The sequence below is a fragment of the Megascapheus bottae genome, chromosome 17 (assembly GCF_031878675.1).
Source record: "Megascapheus bottae isolate mThoBot1 chromosome 17, mThoBot2.hap1, whole genome shotgun sequence".
Taxonomy (NCBI): domain Eukaryota; kingdom Metazoa; phylum Chordata; class Mammalia; order Rodentia; family Geomyidae; genus Megascapheus; species Megascapheus bottae.
In genome coordinates this window covers 31,801,806-31,820,099 of record NC_143525.1, presented here as the reverse complement: position 1 = coordinate 31,820,099, position 18,294 = coordinate 31,801,806, and the positions used below count along the sequence as shown (strand labels likewise).

Below are 18,294 nucleotides of genomic sequence, written 5' to 3'. Positions count from 1 at the left end.
GGGGAAGCGGAGGGTGGGGACACTCTGGCCCGGCTCTCGGTGGTGCAGGAGTAGCGGCCGCTCTGGTCGGCGGACGTGCTGCCGAGCGGTCCCGGAAGCGAAGCAGCGATGGCGGAGAGTCCGACTGAGGAGGCAGCGACGGCGGGTGCCGGGGCGGCAGGCCCCGGAGCGAGCGGCGTCGCTGGTGTGGTCGGCGTTAGCGGCAGCAGCGGCGGGTTCGGGCCCCCTTTCCTGCCGGATGTCTGGGCGGCGGCGGCGGCGGCGGCGGGCGGGGCCGGGGGGCCGGGGAGCGGCCTGGCTCCGCTGCCTGGGCTCCCGCCCTCGGCCGCTGCCCACGGGGCCGCGCTGCTCAGCCACTGGGATCCCACGCTCAGCTCCGACTGGGACGGCGAGAGAACCGCGCCGCAGTGTCTGCTCCGGATCAAGCGGTGAGCCGGGTTTTCCTCCCCCCAGCCCGGAGCGCCGGGGCTCGACCTTCCCCGCCCCCTGCCTTCCCCCAACACGGCTCACCATCGCCGCCCGACTCCCCAGGCCCGAGTCTCGACCGCCCAGAATGTCCAGAAGCCTGGACCCTCCCCCCCAGTCCCGCCCCCGGCCCCCGATGCACGGGCTCCTAACCCCCCTCTCGTGCCCAGGTCCGACCCCGCCCCTCGGCGACCTCCCACAGTCCGGGATCCGGACACCCTCCCACTCACCCCCCCACCTCCAGACTGAAACCCGACCCCTCTGCTGCTTCGGTGCCACCCCCTCCCGCCCTCCGCGCCGCCCCTTTCCCCCCACCCCAACCCACCTAGATGCTGTTTGCCGGCCCCACCCGTCGGGTACCCCCACTACCGCCCCTCCACACCTCATCTTACCCATTTTGCCACCTACTTTGCTTGCTTGTCCCCTGTCCCAGACTGGAAGCAGCTTGCGTTTTTACCCTCCGTTTCCATAACCCCCCTCTCCTCCCCAACACACGGTCCCCTCCCTAGGTCTGGATAGCTTCCTTCACTTACAAAATCTTCCCCCTTGAACCCATGGTCCGGTACCCCAAAGCTGTATCCATGCTCCCCACCTGTTCTGAAAACTGTGGCTCCTCCCTCTCCACTAGATTTCTGGTTGTAATATCCCATTCAGGATGTTCTTCCTTGTATCCCCCCCCCCCCAGGTCCTCTGATTTACTGTTGTGTGGCAGATACACTTAATTCAAACATAGGAACAAAGGCCCGAGTCCTTTCTGTGCTTATTTCTTGGGTGACTGATCTTAGATCGTATCATTTAATAGATGATACGTTTTGTAAAAGTACTTGGTGTTAGTACCTGTCGCACAAAAGTAGTGTAATAGTGTTTACCTGTTACTCCCGAAACTTGTTTCTGGCTGACCCGATTGCTTCCCATGTTCCCCCACCACAAACTTTCTCTTCTGGGTGGTATCACCCCAAGTTTCTTTAGATGGCTGCCTGTTCACTTCTCAAGTTTGTAATGAAAGTTAAAACAGTCTGATGTGTGTGAAGTACCTGGCACAGCGCCCGAGGGAGGATGCTGACTTTGAGATTGCCACCTCTAACTTAAATTCAGCACGCAACTCTCACTCTTCCAGCTGTCTTGTGCTTCCAATTTGGTTACACCTTTGAGTTTGCCAGTATTTCTTTGCTCTGTCTCCTGTTTACACTTTTAAAAAATGCTCCTATTACCCTAGCTTTAACACATTGCTGACGTTTTTCCTAAGCCTGCTGCTCTCAATTGATGCATTCTGGTTGGTGGTATATGACCTAGAAATCCTCTCATCTATAGTAGACACAACATGTCATCTTTCAGATGTGAGAGTGTGTGATTCCAAAGCATTCCCCTCTCCCCAGCGTGCAATGTCTCAATTCTATTGCTTCCTGGGGGAGAAGACTATAATAGTTTTGCTTCCTGTTCGCTTATTTGCTTCATAGGATCCCCTCCCCAACAAAGGTCCCCTGTATGGTTTGTAGGACTAGTTTTTGTTGTTGTTCTTGTTGTTGTTTTAGTGCCAGTCCTGGGATTTGAACCCAGGGCTTGGGCACTGTCCCTGAGCCTCTTTCTGCTCAAGGCTAGTTAGTGCTCTATCACTTGAGCCACAGCAACACTTCTGGCTTTTTCTGTTTATGTGGTACTGAGGAATTGAACCCCTGGCTTCATGCATACTAGACAAGCAGTCTACCGCTAGGCCACACTCCCAAAACTAGTTTTTTTCTTGTGTAATTAATTATGACTTGTCACTTACTAAAAAGATCTGCACTTGACGGTGAAATGCCTAGGAATCTCAGAGCTGGGAAGTGAGTGAGTTCCCATGTGGGAGGAAATGAGAGTAAAAGGGATGTGGCTTTTCCAGGTGACATCTGATGCTGTTGGGAATCTCTAGTTATTTTTTCCTTTTTCCAACCCTCCTGAGAAAACAATGCTCCTTTGATAATATGCTCTCTTCCTGCCTGACAAGTATTCAGTTGAGATTTCTCAGCCAACATGACAGTGCAAACATTTGTGGTACCAAGCACCACTTTCTCGAACCCTGCCCTCAATGATATGATAACAACTGTCCCATTTAAGGGATTCCCTTTTTCCCTCCTCTCTCACTGTGTCCCCCACCTCCTCTTGGTGTTATACAGGGATATCATGTCCATTTATAAGGAGCCTCCTCCGGGAATGTTCGTTGTGCCTGATACTGTTGACATGACTAAGGTATGTAACGATGGGAGTGGGGGGTGGATATCAGGAAATTGGACCCATGAAGTTGAATCTAAAAGATTATTCAGCTCACCTCTCTGGTAATACAAATGAATAAATCAAGACACTCTCCCCCCCTCAAAAAAAAAGTGGCCTGCCAAGGTCATACAGCAAGGGAAAGCAGAGCCATACACAAGTGTCCATTACATAGGTGCATATAGATTCTGGTTGTCTTTGCAAATAGCAGTTTGTTCCTGTTACCCCAGCTCTGTTATTAATAGGCCAGTCGAGATGAGAAATTATATAGTCAGTCACTCTAGCTACTGCACTGCTTAGCTTTCCCCCAAATCTTGCCACTTTTTTTTTTTTGCCAGGCCTGGGCTTGAGCTCAGGGCCTGAGCCCTGTCCTTGGACTTTCTCAAGGCTAGAGCTCTACCACTTGAGCCTCAGCACCACTTCTGGCTTTTTTCTATGTATGTGGTACCAAGGAATTAAACCCAGGTCTTCGTGCATGCTAGGCAAGCACTCTACCACTAGGCCAAACTCCCGGCCCATCTTTCCACTTTTGACTTGAGTGGTGGTACTGTAAGACAGGGCAAGTTGGGGATAGGGCCAGCGAGGCTGAGGGTTTATGCTTAAGCAGCTTTGTTTAGGCCCCTATCTTTACTGATTGCTTTCAAATATCCCTTCCACTCCAAAGACCATTTCCTTTTTGTCCTCTACCCAGAGAAAGCTTACTACATAGTATCAAATTCTTCTGACATCAATAAATACCTTTTCTGACATTGAATGTTCTACCCTTGAGAGAGAATATGCATGTGAGCCAATATTGGGAAGAAATCGGTTTTCCCAAATCTAGTGTTGTTTTTAGTGAGAACTAGGAGTTTCAAATTCCTTAAAACTTAGCTTTAGTATTCTTGGTATATCCTTTTGTTTTGAATAGACTTCCCGTTTAAATTAATGTTTTCTTTTTGTGAGATTGAAAATGTTTTTCCTGAGACATCTTGCCCCCAAATACTAATGTTAATCCCTTGTCCCAGAACCGACCATACTGAGAGCAATTGGGCTTGGTATGTTTGGGGGCTAGAGTAACCTAAGCTATTGCAGGTCAAGGCTGGGACTATAGGTGAGGTAATGCTCTTTTTCTTCTTGTTCAAATTCTGTGCAGACTTAGTGCTTAGGAGCCTTTGGAGAAGAAATACAACTAAGCCAACTTTCATTTTCTTCCCTTTGGGAAGGTAAATCCTATTCTATAATTATGGTTTGTAGAGGAAGACAATTCAGTGTTCTAAGAGATTTTGATTTTTTAATTTTTTAAGCCAGTAGTGCTAGGGAAAGTTGGAGGGATTGTCTGATGGCCTGCGTGGACCCGGAGATTTCCCCATTCTTTTTTGTACCATTGGATGCTGCCTGAGTCATATTCATCCTCCATGAAGGACGCAAGCAGACTCTAGATGTTCATCAGATCCCTCAGCCCTGCATCGTCTACTGACACTGGTTCTGTGGCCTCCAATCCCTTTTCTCTTTCTTATTCATCTTGCCTCCCCTTCGTGGCATGCGGATGCAGGGTGGAGTAGCATCATGTATATTTAACCTAGGCAAGTTCAAATATACAGACTCTGAAAATATGTGTTGATTTCCTAATAGTAAAAATATAGGTACATACTACATTTTACACAGTGATATTCTGCCCGTTTTTTCTTTTTCTTTTTTTTTTTTTTTGCCAGTCCTGGGCTTGAGCTCAGGGCCTGAGCACTGTCCTTGGACTTTCTCAAGGCTAGAGCTCTACCACTTGAGCCTCAGCGCCACTTCCGGCTTTTTTTCTATGTATATGGTACCGAAGAATCGAACCCGGGTCTTCATGCATGCTAGGCAAGCACTTTAACCACTAGGCCAAACTCCCGGCCCTCTGCCCGTTTTTTCTGTGTAACATTGACGAGGGAGGGCTACACAAAAAATTATGCTTTCCAGAGTAAAGGTGAGTTTTGACAAGACTTGAGCTTTAACTTTGGAACATAGCCCCTGAGTATGATACTACTGCCTTGTAACAGGATTTCTTAAAATTCTTAAAATTCTACACTTATTTACATGAATGAGTTGTAAGCTGTTCATTCTGTCTGGCAATGACGTGGAATTTGGACACCATAGACAGTGGCCTTATTTCTGTATAAGTACCGCACGCTAACCAATTGTGCCACTAGAGCTTCTAGTGGCCCTGTTTCTTCTGGGGTTATAGGTGGAAGCCAGGGTGGGCTGGGGGGGGGCATCACCTCACAATTTTGAGATGGGGTTTTATTTTACAGATTCATGCATTGATCACAGGCCCATTTGACACTCCTTATGAAGGGGGTTTCTTCCTGTTCGTGTTTCGGTGTCCACCCGACTATCCCATCCACCCACCTCGGGTCAAACTGATGACAACGGGCAATAACACAGTGAGGTTTAACCCCAACTTCTACCGCAATGGGAAAGTCTGCTTGAGTATTCTAGGGTAAGAGGAGACTTCAAAGCAGCCAAGTTGGTTATTAGCAAATAGTTCATTTAAACCAATCTTCATTAACCCAAGGTTCTTCTTTCGAACTGCAGGGTAGAAAATGATTGAGTAATTTTCTCAATTTTCCCCAGAATTCTAGATAAAAAAAAGAGAGAAGTCGAATTATTATATACAAGAGATATCTTACGAAGTCGTTCTCATGCTCTGTCCCTGAACTAACACAGCAGCATGTACAGATTTGAGGGCCCCACTCACTCTGATCACACTGTATCAGAAACTTGGGTGGGGCCAGCAGTCTATTTTTTACAGGTCATCCAAGCACACTCCAGTTTAAGAACCATTCTAAGGACATGAGGGGGCATTAGTGTCCAAAACAGATTGAGAAAAGCTACAGATCTGTGCCCTTCAAGGTTACAGGTATCTTACTTGAGTGTTTTAATGAGTGACTTTGGAGGTGGTGGTAGTGATTGTGATTATAATCATTGAACAATTGAATGAGAATGTCTGATATTGGAAGTCACTTCAGATATGAAATGCAAGTTTCAAGTATATTTTCCTGGGTACTACTGAGATGTTGCTTCATGAAGTCCCCAGCTATTCTACTTTAATTGCCTATGTGGGATAGTTGAAATGGAAATGTGTTCTAGCATTTTGGGGGTTGGTCTTTTTTATGATTATTTGAATATGGGTATGATGGGGAGCAGATTACAGTGAAAAGGTTAAGTTGCCTAAAGTAGTTATCCAGTTTTCCAGTTTTGAGGGGGGTAGGGAAGCAGCTGAAGCATACTTGGGATTTCTCTTAAATCCAGTCCATATTCTGTTGTGATTATGGCAGTAAAGGAAATCCTTTGTAGGAGGTTGTTTTTGAAATATTTTATTTTAGTAAGGTACCATGATTGTTAGTGGGATATTGTGTGTATACGTGTATGTGTGTGTGTGTGCGCGCGCATATAAGCATGTGCAATCTCACATGGTGGTAAAGTGGCTTCAGTGTGAAATTTGTTCACTGATGTGTTCTCCCTTGTTAGGCCAATATGAAACTGTTTGGTGCCTATACCAGCTCATAGGAAAAATGGGAAGGGAAGGTTGGTTGGTAAAAGTGGCAGAACAGGGGCCGGGAGTTTGGCCTAGTGGTAGAGCGCTTGCCTAGCATGCACTGAAGACCTGGGTTCGATTCCTTGGTACCCCACATACATAGCAAAAAGCCGGAAGTGGTGCTGAGGCTCAAGTGGTAGAGTGCTAGCCTTGAGAAAGTCCAAGGACAGTGCTCAAGCCCTGAGCCTAAGCCCAGGACTGGAAAAAAAAAAAAAGTGGCAGAACATATGTTGGGTAGAAAAGGAAAAGTTACTCTGGAGTTGAAACATTGTGGTGAAGAACCACAGTGTAGGGGGAAAAAAGATTCCATTTCTTAGTTAACACTTGTTAGCCACATTGGCCTTTCTACCTGGAAAAAAACACTGGGCTAACTTACTTTCAAAAGAGATAGAATGAGAGTTGGTTCTGTTAGCTTGAATTCCCAATTATACCAAGTTAGGAATAGCAGGAAGCATGGGAGCAAAGCTGGTAGGAGCAGCCTCTGGTAAAGTTAGAGTTGCTCCTTGCTGACTTGGGTTTTCCCACCCAGGGAAAGGATAGTGGCCAGCTAACTCAAACAAGCTTAGCCCTGGCTTAGGTTGTATTAGGCCTACAGCACTGGTGCCACCCTGTCAGTTAATTGAGCTAAAAGTAAATGTCATTGACATCCAAGCTGTTCCCTTAGTGAAGTTTATGAAAGAAGGGAGCGCTTTTGGGATTTCTGGTCATGTTCAAGTTGTTTTCCATATGCATGTTCAGACCTTCCACAGTCTGAAAATGCCTATTCCTCTCTTCCTATACTTTGGTAGACCACACCTGTCCTTTGGCGTGGTCTTCAGAGAATCTGACCTTTGTGTGAGCTTGTTGCAGCGTCGGCTCCCTGATCATCAGCCTCACCACATCACATGGCCTCTAACCAGATGGCTTCAGTCACCTCTGCTCCCCTGCTCTCCTTCACTAACTTGCCACCAGTCAATCAATCCATCAGTAAAGCTCTGAGGTCTACAGCGGTGAACATTGAGACAACCTTTAGAATTATTTTTTTAACTTAGGTCTTTTATTTTGATACAGTAACCCTTGCTGGGTACTGTGTCTTTTCTAGCCCAAAGAAAATCCCTTCAGTTACTGTACATGCTTTCCCCTACTTGATAGGAAAATAAGACCGTTAACTGATTTCAGGTGTAGGGCTGGGGCAGAGCCAGGGAATTACCAGAATATTAATAGTGAGAGAGCAGCCCTGGTGAGTCATTTGTGGTGGTGGTGCTGCTGCTGTCAGTATCCCCTCCCTGATCCTTTGCTGATCACCTGTTTCCCTTTGCTCTACTATGTTCGCAGTACCTGGACTGGGCCAGCCTGGAGCCCTGCCCAGAGCATCTCCTCCGTGCTCATCTCCATCCAGTCTCTGATGACTGAGAACCCCTACCACAATGAACCTGGTTTTGAACAGGTAAGACTGCGACCCCTATAATATTGGGGTGTTCTAAGAGATCTCAGAGGCCTGCTCAAAAGTAGTCTTCACCTAGCCCTTCACAGCCCTATATATTACATTTCTCGCTATAGGAGAAAAAGTCACCTGAGTGTACATTGTGGGGTTTTTTTGTTGTTGTTTTTGAGAGTTTGTGCCTGGATTGGTGCTTGAACTTGAGGTGTTGCACTCTTGCTCACCTTTTTGCTCACAGCAGTTGCTCTGCCACTTGAGCCATGCTTTTTCTTCTTCAGGCTTCTTTCTGCGTAATTGACGATAAGAATCTCAAAGCTCTGAACCACAATCCTCAGAGCTCAGCCTTCTGAGTAGTTAGGATTATGGTTAGGAGACACTGGAACCTGGCTGAGTGTATGTTCTTTATTTGTAAGAATTAGAGTACCACCATGAAGTATTTGGCTTGGGTTAACCTACACAGTGGAAGTCAGTGCAGTCATATGGAAGTTAACTTTTACTTAGGGTGTGAGCATTGGCAGCCGTAGATTATTCATTGTACCTGAATTTGGCATTGTCCCCTTAAGTCATTCTGCATGAGGAAGTACTGTGATGAGGTTGGATATGTGGTACCACAGAGAATGTATAGTAAACACGCTCTCCCAAAGGTGGATTATATGGCCAATAGTGGCAGGTTTTTATGTGTAGTCTATATGAGGTAAATACTGTCTATTTACTTAGATGTTAATTTATTTCCATAATGACACAGATGAGGTTAGTACTCAAGATTTTTAATGAGTGTCCAAGTTCTACCATTGTTTTCAAAGTGCTTTCTTGTGTGTGTGTGTGTGTGTGTGTGTGTGTGTGTGTGTGTGTGTGTGTGGTAATTTGGGTGCTGTTCCTTAGCTTTTTCACCATTTGAGTTACATCTTCACATTTGGCTTTTTTTTTTTTTTTTTTTTGCCAGTCCTGGGCTTGAGCTCAGGGCCTGAGCACTGTTTCCTTGGACTTTCTCAAGGCTAGAGCTCTACCACTTGAGCCTCGGCACCACTTCCAGCTTTTTTGTATGTATGTGGTATCAAGGAATCCAACCCAGGTCTTCGCTCATGCTAGGCAAGCACTCTACCACTAGGCCAAACTCCCGGCCCACATTTGGCTTTTTAATAGTTACTTGGAGTGTCACAGATTTTTCTGACTAGGCTGACTTCAAACCATGATCCTCAAAACACAGCCTCCTGAGTATCTAGGATTACAGGCATGAGCCATCAGTTCCTGGCTTGAGATTTGTTGAAAGGCAGCTATGTCTTTGGCAGAAGTTGGGCAGCATTATGGGAGAATTGAGTCAAACATCTGCAGCTCTATGAATCCTGAGTATTTTTGGTTTTCTCCTTAGAACTATGTAATTGTGGATTGCAGGAGTCTACTATATGTGGTTGCTTTCCTTTTAATCTTTACCTGATAGGTTCAAGACTTCCTTTTTCGGAAATACAGCCTTGCTATATAGTCCAGGTTGGACTAGATCTTGAAATCTTCTAGTTTAGCTCTTTAGGGCTGCTATTTAAATGTTTGCCTTCATGCCGACTGATTGAAGAAATTTTGGTGGATCTAGTTCATTGATTATAAGTCAGAAGATTCTTAACAGAATGAGTGCTTGCAGCTGGGCTCAGTGGCTCACGCCTGTAATCCTAGCCGCTCAGGCACTAGAGTCTATGAAACTCCTATCTCCAATTAACCACCAGAAAACTGGAAGTGGGACTATGGCTCAAGAGGTAGGGCAGGAGCCTTGAGCTGAAAAGCTCAGGGACAGTGCCCAGGCCCAGAGTTCAAGCCCCAGGACCGATTAAAAAAAAACATGAGTAGAGCCGGGAGTTTGGCCTAGTGGTAGAGTACTTGCCTAGCATCCACGAAGACCTGGGTTCGATTCTTCGGTACCACATACATAGAAAAAAGCTGGAAGTGGTGCTGAGGCTCAAGTGGTAGAGTGCTAAGCCTTGAGAAAGTCCAAGAACAGTGCCCAAGCCCAGGACTGGCAAAAAAAAAAAAAATGAGTGCTTACACATATAGAGGAGGCAAAGGTTCTCCAAAAATAGTGGCTCAGGGCTAGGAGTGTGGCCTGGTGGTAGAGTGCTTGCCTAATATGCACAAATCCTTGGTACCACATGCATAACAAAAGCTAGAAGTGGTGCTATGGCTCAAGCGGTAGAGTGCTAGCCTTGAGAAAGCTCAAGGGCAGTGCCCAGGCCCTGAGTTTAAACTCCAGGACTGGCAGAATGAATGAATGAATGAATGAAGACTTAGTTCTTCATGCAGTAGGAAGAGATGCTATGGCTTGAGTCATACCATATATTCTAACCTGAAACCTCTTCCCATTGGCTTTTCTCTTTGCCTAAATTTTGTTTTTGGATCCTATGGCACCTGCCAAATTACAGGAAAGACATCCAGGAGACAGCAAAAACTACAATGAATGTATCCGGCATGAGACCATCAGAGTTGCAGTCTGTGACATGATGGAAGGAAAATGTCCCTGCCCTGAACCCCTACGGTATGTATTAAGAGGGCCTGCCATGCTTGTGAGGGCCTTTGGGGAGGAATCTAGTGTTGAGAGAGATAGAAAAGGAAAGATGTAGTTCATACTTTTCTTTTTTTTTACCTCCTTAGTAGTTGAGATCAAACCTAAGAGTTGGCATACTAAGTGCCCAGCCCTTGTTTTTTTTTTTTTTTTTTATTGTGATTAATAGAAGGGTTACATTATATTCATCAGATAGAAGGTGCATAACTTCACAAATATTGATACCCTTTCTCATGACATGGTCCCCATTTCCCTCCCCCACTTATCTTAATTTCCCCCCTTCCCTATCCAATTTCAAATAACCAATTAAGCACATATAAAATGTATCAGATAACAAGGTGAAATATTGTAACAATATGTTATAATCAAGGGATGGCAAAAGAGATGAGATAACACAGTACATTAAGAACAACAATCACTCATTATGTGGCTTTTGTTTCCTTATCCTGGAGGTCCTTACATTTAGTGTAAGCCTAATATCTCTAGATTTTGTTCTATTGTAAATCCCTGCTAGGAGAGCCCAAGGTTTCTACTGATTTTGACAAATGAGGGAGACTATTGGGCCTATGTTCCTTTGAGTCTGCCCAGCCCTTGTTTTTATTTTTAAATGGGATCTGACTATGTAGTACAGGCTGGCCTCAACTTCTTGGTCCTCCTGCCTTGCCTCCTAAGTGCTACAGTGTTACAGGGGTACATACCATATCTGTTTAATTTAAAGAGATGTGAATTACCCAAGAAGGAAGTTCAAAGAGTTTCTCAGTTGTTGAAGAGTATCCGTGGAAAGAATGGTGAGAGGCAGTTTGTGCTTCCCAGGAGCCCATGATTTGGTGACGGCTTCATATTAACTGTTACATAGATAATGAGGGAGAGAAGAACATTTCATAATAAACCCATTTCTTAGTGTTGTTTATTTCTGAATGTTAGACCTCAAGGAATAAAGTTGGTGTTTTTGAGTAGGATTTAGATTTAGAGAAGGCCTGTGGAAAGCATAGAGATTGAGCATGGCATAAGTTGGTGTTGGGTTTCAGTTGCTGAGTATTTACAGCCCTCTCATTTTGTGATTTCTGAGTTACAAGGGAAATTGGCTATCACAGGCATCTGTTTTTCCATTTAAAGATCTGTGTGGAGCTGGGTGTGGTGGCCCACACCTGTAATTCTAGCTACTCAGGTGGCTGAGATCTGAGGATCGTGGTTCAAAGCCAGCCCAGGCACTAAAAACCAGAAGTGGCATTGTAACTCGAAGGATAGGGCAGTAGATGAGCTCTAGAGCTTAGGGACAACACCCAGGCCCAAGGGTAGGACGGTAGCCTTGAACTAAAGAGCTCAGGGACAGTGCCCAGGCCCAGAGTTCAAGCCCCATGACCTACAAGAAAAAAAAAAAAAAAGATTCAAAATTGAAAGGAAGACTTGTGCCCCAGGGTTTCTAATTAGTTCTCTACTTACTTTCCAGAGGGGTGATGGAGAAGTCCTTCCTGGAGTATTATGACTTCTATGAGGTAGCTTGCAAAGATCGCCTGCATCTCCAAGGGCAGACTATGCAGGTAATACAGCCTCTGCTGCCAATTCAAGAAGCCTCACAGAAAACCATGTGAAATCCCACTCCTAAGGTGACTAGCACAGCTCAAAGGAACCTGTGTCATTTGAGGAATTGAACCCCAGAGAGGAGACGGACTGGTTTGAAGTGGTGTAGAACTGGTTCCTAGTTCATGGCATAAAGTAGGTACTCCAAGTAATCTGAACATTGTTGTTTCCAAGAACTCCTTTCTTTCTTATTTGGTATGCTTCAACCACTCTGGAACTCAGGGATGATGAGAGAGTCGCTGCTGGCATTTTTTTCCTATCTATAAGGGATCAGAGGTAGCTTAGAGAGACCATGGATGTTTAGTCCTCTTCCTAAATTAACCGTTGATGTTGTCTTTACTGGGGAAATGTGCTCTTGCTTCTAGTAAGAATGCAGCTATGGAGAAGGTATGATGACACATGCCTATAAACCTGGTACCTAGGAGCTGAGTCAAAATGAGAAAAAAATTCAAGATAAGTTCAAGACTATTTCAGATTAGTTATAGACAGGTTGGGGCTTTTTTAATAAAGAGGTTCGTAGTGTAGCACTGTTGGCTCATGCCTATAATCCTAGCTGCCCAGGGAGCTGAGATCTGGAAGCTAACAGTTTGAAGTCAGCCTGAGCAGAAAAGTCTGGGAGAGTCCCTCTGCAAAATAACCAGCAAGAAGCTAGGCTGGAGGTGTGGGTCAAGGGGTGGAATACCATCCTGACACATAGGTTAAGAACATGTGAGGCCCTGAATTCAAACCCTGGAATAGGAAGAGAAAAAAAGGTTTATTTGGTTTATCTTTTTCTTTTTCTTTTTTTTTTTCTGGTGGTACTAGGGGATAGAACCCAGAACCTCAAATATGTCAGATAAGCACTCTACCACTTGAGCCACTCACAGCTCCCTTTTTAATTTTGTTTTTGAGCTAGGGTCTTACCTTTTGTTTGAGCTGGCCTTACCCATGAAGTACTCCTGCTTCTACTTTTCCACAAGGATGGGATCAAAGACATGTGCCACCATACCCAGCTAAGAAGTTCCTGGGCTGGGAGCGTGGCCTAGTGGTAGAGTGTATGCCTAGCATACATGAAGCCCTGGGTTCAATTCCTTGGTGCCATATACACAGCAAAATCTGGAAATGATGCTGTGGTACAAGTGTTAAAGCACTAGCCTTGAGAAAGCCCAAGGACTGGCAAAATAATAATAATAATAATGTTCCTTCATGTTCTGTTGTTGAGAGGTGGGTACAGTAATGGAGTTTAAACTTGGCCTCACACTTTTTCTTCTTGCTTACTCAGATGGCATTCTTATTACTTGAATCACTTCCAGCCTGCATTGCATATGTGTTTGTGTATTGGTTTGTTTTTGCATCTATGATGAGGCGTGAACTCAGAGCCTTATGTCCTTCCTTTTTCTTTTGCTCCTGTCTGGTGCTTTACCATTTGAACCAAGTCTCTAGTTGTAGCTTTTTTTTTGTTGGTTAGCTTGATCAAAAAGGAGAGGATTTATCTGTAACCCCAGATCCTCAGATCTCAGCCTCCTGAGTAGCCAGTTTTTACAGGAATGAGCCAACACAGCCCTGCTTCCCCCCCCCCCCCAGTCATGGGGTTTGAACTCAGGGCCTGGGCTCTGTCCCTGAGCCTCTTTTTCTCAAGACTAGCACCCTACCACTTGAGCTACAGCAGCACTTCTGGCTTTTTCTGTGTATGCGGTACTGAGGAATCAAACCCAGGGCTTCATGCATGCTAGGCAAGCATTCCACCACTAAGCACATTCCCAGCCCCACATCTAGTTTTGAGCCTCGGTCTCCAGAATAGCTAGGATTATAGGCTAACCCATAGTTTTTTGTTGTGTTGTTGTTGTTTTGCATGTTTGTTTCTTTTGGGTTTTGTTTTATTTGTTTGGTTGTTTGGCTTTTGTTTTGTGCAGGTACCTGGAGCTTGAACTCTGAACTCTGGGCCTGGATGCTATCCCTGAGCTTTTGTGCTCAAGGCTAGTACTCTTAACACTTGAGCCACAGCCCTATGTCTACCTTTAGTATCCCAAACTTCCCTGCCAGAACTTTGATCTTTAATCTCAGCCTCTGAGTAGCTAGGATTACATATAATAATGTTTGAACTCAAATGATAGGAACTAAGGAAGATCAAGGCCAGAAGCCCTGGAGCAGTGACCAGAAATCTAGACAAGAATGTCAGGATGTCATGTCATGAATGTCATGACATGAACTCTGGAGGAGAGTTCAGGTGCTTATCGGAAGTCAGAACTCTTGCATTTGTACCTTAGAAAAGAGTCATTTTTGCATATAGCAAATAAAGGATAATTTTTCCCTTTGGTTTTAGAAATTAGAAACTGACATACTAATAATTATAGATTAGGTATTGAACTTTCCTCATTGTTTCTCCTCCTACAAAGATGATAGTTCATTTCATTTTTTTTTTTTTTTTTTGTGGTGGATAATGGGGCTTGAACTCCTTGGGCCCTGTCCCTGTCTCTCCAGTTTAAGGCTACCGCTCTACCCGTAGGCCTGGGTGTTGTCCCTGCCCTCTTCAGCTCAAGGCTACCACCCTTGAGCCAAGCCCCACTTCCTGTTTTCTAGAGGTTAATTGGAGATAAGAGTCCTTTTGTGCCCCGGCTGGCTTTGAACCTTAATCCTCAGATCTCAGCCTCCTGAGTAGCTAGGATTAAAGGTATGAGCCACCACACCCGGCTATGATAGCCCATTTCTTATAGAATGTCTTCATGTCTTTCTGCATTGTTGGCTTGCCTTTTTCTTTTTTTTTTGGCAATGGGTGGGAGGAACATGAGTGTCTCTACCTAAACTGGGCCTGGGTGCTGTCCCTGATCTTTTTCTATGTATGTGGTACTAAGGAATCAAACCTGGGTCTTTGTGCATGCTAGGCAAACACACAACCACTAGGCCAAACTCTGGGCCCTGTCCTGATTTTTTGTGTTCAAGGCTGTAGTGCTCTACCATTTGAGTTACTGCTCCACTTCCATCTTGTTGAAAGTTTATTGAAGATAGTAGTCTCATGGACTCTCTTGCTCAGGCTGGCTTTGAACCTCCATCCTCAGATCTCAGCCTCCTGCGTAGCTAGGATTACAGGTGTGAGGCAGTATCTGGCTGAATGCATACATTTTAATGTCAGTCCAAACTGAGCCTCATGGCTCAGAAGGCGAGCTTGCATTTCACTTGGGTCCAAAGCTGTTCTATCTAGACTGAGCCGCCCATGCCTGGACATTCAATGCCCGTCTGTTTTTATCTGTAGGACCCCTTTGGAGAGAAGCGTGGCCACTTTGACTACCAGTCCCTCCTGATGCGCCTGGGACTGATTCGTCAGAGAGTGCTGGAGAGACTCCACAATGAAAACGCTGAAATGGACTCTGATAGCAGCTCATCTGGGACAGAGACAGACCTGCACGGGAGCCTGAGGGTTTAGACCCCCGCCCCCTCCTCCCTCCCCCAACTTGAGAGTCCCAGCAGAGTCCCTTTCCCCCACCCCAGGAATGGAGAGGCACCGTGTATCTCCCTCCAAACGTGACGTCATCCTGCAAGATGGCAAGAAATGAGCAAGCTCAGATCCCAGGGTGTGGGAGTGGGGGTTCCCAGTCTGACCTCCTTGGCGCCAGAGCACCTGGGGCTGTGTTCATCCTGAATCAGGGCCAAGGTACCTTTATAGGAGCACCCGGGGTACAGGCCTCTGGCAAAACAGAACAACCATCACACCTCTCCGCAGGGCCAGCTCCTTAAGGATAGAAGACAAATTGCAGTTCCAAGAGGGAGTGTGCCCAAGTGACTTCCGGGGGTATCTGGAAGGGAGCTTGGGGTGGGGGCTGTCTTGTGACATTTAAGCAGTCTGGGTGTTTCTATTCATAGTCAATCTTGAAATAGGGCTCCCCAATGCCCTTTTCATCCCTCTTTCCCCTCCCATGTTATTTCCCACAGGCCAGCATAATTTTGTTTTTCCTAATTTATAGTCACTGTTCTAGACAGACCAAAGAGATGGAACAGTGGTGGAGTCTAGGCTGCTGACCAGTAAGCTTTACCTAGCACCTGAGCACCTTTTTCCCCGCCCCCTTCCCCCAATTTCCTCCATTTTAGGTTTCAGACACAAGGTAAATAGGACTGGGACTAACCCAGGACTTGATGAAGCTTACCCAGGCACTGTAAGAAGCCTGAAAGTACTGTCTGTTCCCACAATCACTGATTTGAAAAGTTCCTGACACAGGCCGGTGCAGTGTGTATGGTATTAGAGCCACTACATAGAATAGTCCTTACCGATTTTCATGAGTACTAGTCAATGAGGGTATTTCTTTTGAGGGTGGGATACAGGGGGGAGACTGATGCTAGTCTTTATTGTATTTTGTTTGGCTGTCCTTGTGTATTTTCACCCCAGCCTATAGTCCTCCTCACTTCAACCCCTGGGGATTTGTGGGAAGCAATGGTAGCCAGTGGCAGAAGGGGATTGGAGCTGGGACTACTCCTAATCCCCACCTGGCTGCTCTTTGTCACTGGCTCTGATTGGGTGTATGCCTGGCTGTGTTGCTTCTCTGTGTGTAGCTGCAATGATCCTTTAGTTGGTTGGCTCAGAAAAATGTGCTTCAGATGCTCTGTAACTTTGGACACCAAGGGAGTCCATCCTTCCTGTTTGATTTGTTCTCCCCTAAACCTGCAGATTCTTTCCGTGTGACTCCCAGAAGGGAACTGGTGATCCATGTGGTCAGGGCTTTCAACCATCCCGACACACAGAGGAAACAGAAGGGAGGGTGTGATGCCTACCTGCCTTGCTCACCACCTGAAGGTCTCTGCCGTATGGATCATGGCGGTGCTGGGGGGGATGAGAAGGGGATAGCGCACAAAGGGCACTATCCTACTTGAGAGGGCAGGAAGCAAAGGAAGTGGACAGTGTCGTGTGCTTGGGGAACTTAGGTTTATCTTGGATATCTGAAGCCTGAGTCTGTTCACATAGAGACTCAAAAAGGGACCCTGCTTCCAATTTCCCTCTTCCATTCCCAGAGCTAGTCCAGGGCCGAGAAGAATGCCCTTGGTCTGTGGGTCCAGTATTGTCTGTCATCCACTTAAGTGTTCCCACTTTCAAGTGACAATCTTCTCCTTGGCCCTGCCATGGGGCAGAGCATGTCTGGCCTAGCAGCCTGACTTTTATGCCCTAATCTTAAGTTGAGAAAATATATGCACAGGAGTCAAAGAGATGTCTTTATATCTGACTGTACATAAATGAAGGTTTTTTTTTTTTTCTTTTTGGTGCAATAAAGTTTGTTTTGGCAGAAGGAGGAAGCGCCTTGGGTGTGGGAGGGTTTATGGAAAGGAAGGATGGGGTCATCTCACCCACCACACATCATCTAGGCCTGGAACTTAGGTGTGGGAAAGACTCAGGTGTGTGGGAGCTGAAGAGCTGGCTTGTCTGGGGAGGAGGGGAGGGAGCCGGAATACTGGTGACTAGATGACCTGGAAGTGGGCCCAGTTTAGAAGTTATGGCTCCGGCAGTCAATTGAAAGTGACTTTGGCCTTGGTGGCTTCCAGAGAAAGGTGGGTCTAGGGGAGTGGGCAGATCCTGTGAGAACAGGCAGAGTAGAGCTATGCTCAGGCCTGTTTGCTAAGGAAGGTTGTCTCAGTATGGGAAAGCTGCTGAATTTCAGTTATGAAACCAGAACTGCTGAAGCATCAGACCCCTAGGACAAGAAACCATAAACTTGGGCCTTTTCCCTTGGAACCGCCTACTTGCTGTAGAGCCTTAATGTTCTGGGGTAGAGGCTTTCTCCTGGCTGACCACGTGTGTAGGAGAAAATGTCTACACACATTGTGTCTTGCCAGCCTGTACTGTACGAAGCAGTGGTGCAGTACAGAGAGCTTTGGGGTTCATAGGCATGGGTTCTGGCCATGGCATTGCCTAAGTGGGTGGCCCCTGGCATATCCCTTTATCTGTGAAGTCGACAAAATATAGGGAGAAGCAGAGCAGATTTACAGTAAGATTCGCTTTTCCACCACTGGGGCTAGATGGATCTAGTGTGGGAGAGGGGAGACTAGGAGGGAATCTGAGGAACAAATCAGCGTTGGCTGTTCAATTCCTCTCAAGTTCCATTGCTTTTCTTTCCTGCAGCCTAGCCACCACTTTTAACACCTAGCTTCGGTTTCCTTCACAAAGCTGAGCCCTGATGGAGAGGTAGCTGAGAGTTAAATCAGTGACTGGTTCATGAGGGCCTGTTAATGTGATTAGAAACACGAATTGGAAGTTTGACTTAGGAAAGCAATACCTGCTACAAAGACTAGGCCCTTTCTAACCAAGAGTTGGCTTGTGTTCTGGGCCCAGCTCCTCTACACAATTGTAGATGTTCTATGCAAGTATTTCAGATGTGCTTGCTGTCACCTGTGTTACTCAGGTTAGCCTGTTGGATAAATGAGGCCTCCTCCAAAAACCATGCAATGTGAAGGCACTTTAAAAAAATAAAATACTGGGGGAAGAAAGAAAAACTTGGAACTTTTTTCTTTTATAAACAAAATTGTCCA

At 45.9% G+C, this 18,294-nt stretch overlaps 1 protein-coding gene across 1 annotated transcript; it reads left to right on the top strand.

Annotated features, from left to right (window-relative positions):
* Positions 1–37: 37 nt before the first annotated feature.
* On the top strand, positions 38–18,258 carry Ube2z (ubiquitin conjugating enzyme E2 Z). The gene is made up of 7 exons (XM_090350669.1): positions 38–428; positions 2,616–2,688; positions 4,977–5,164; positions 7,577–7,688; positions 10,088–10,200; positions 11,678–11,768; positions 15,038–18,258. The coding sequence occupies exons 1-7, from the start codon at positions 109–111 to the stop codon at positions 15,206–15,208; spliced, it is 1,068 nt and encodes a 355-aa protein (XP_090206795.1). The 5' UTR covers positions 38–108; the 3' UTR covers positions 15,209–18,258.
* Positions 18,259–18,294: the final 36 nt, after the last annotated feature.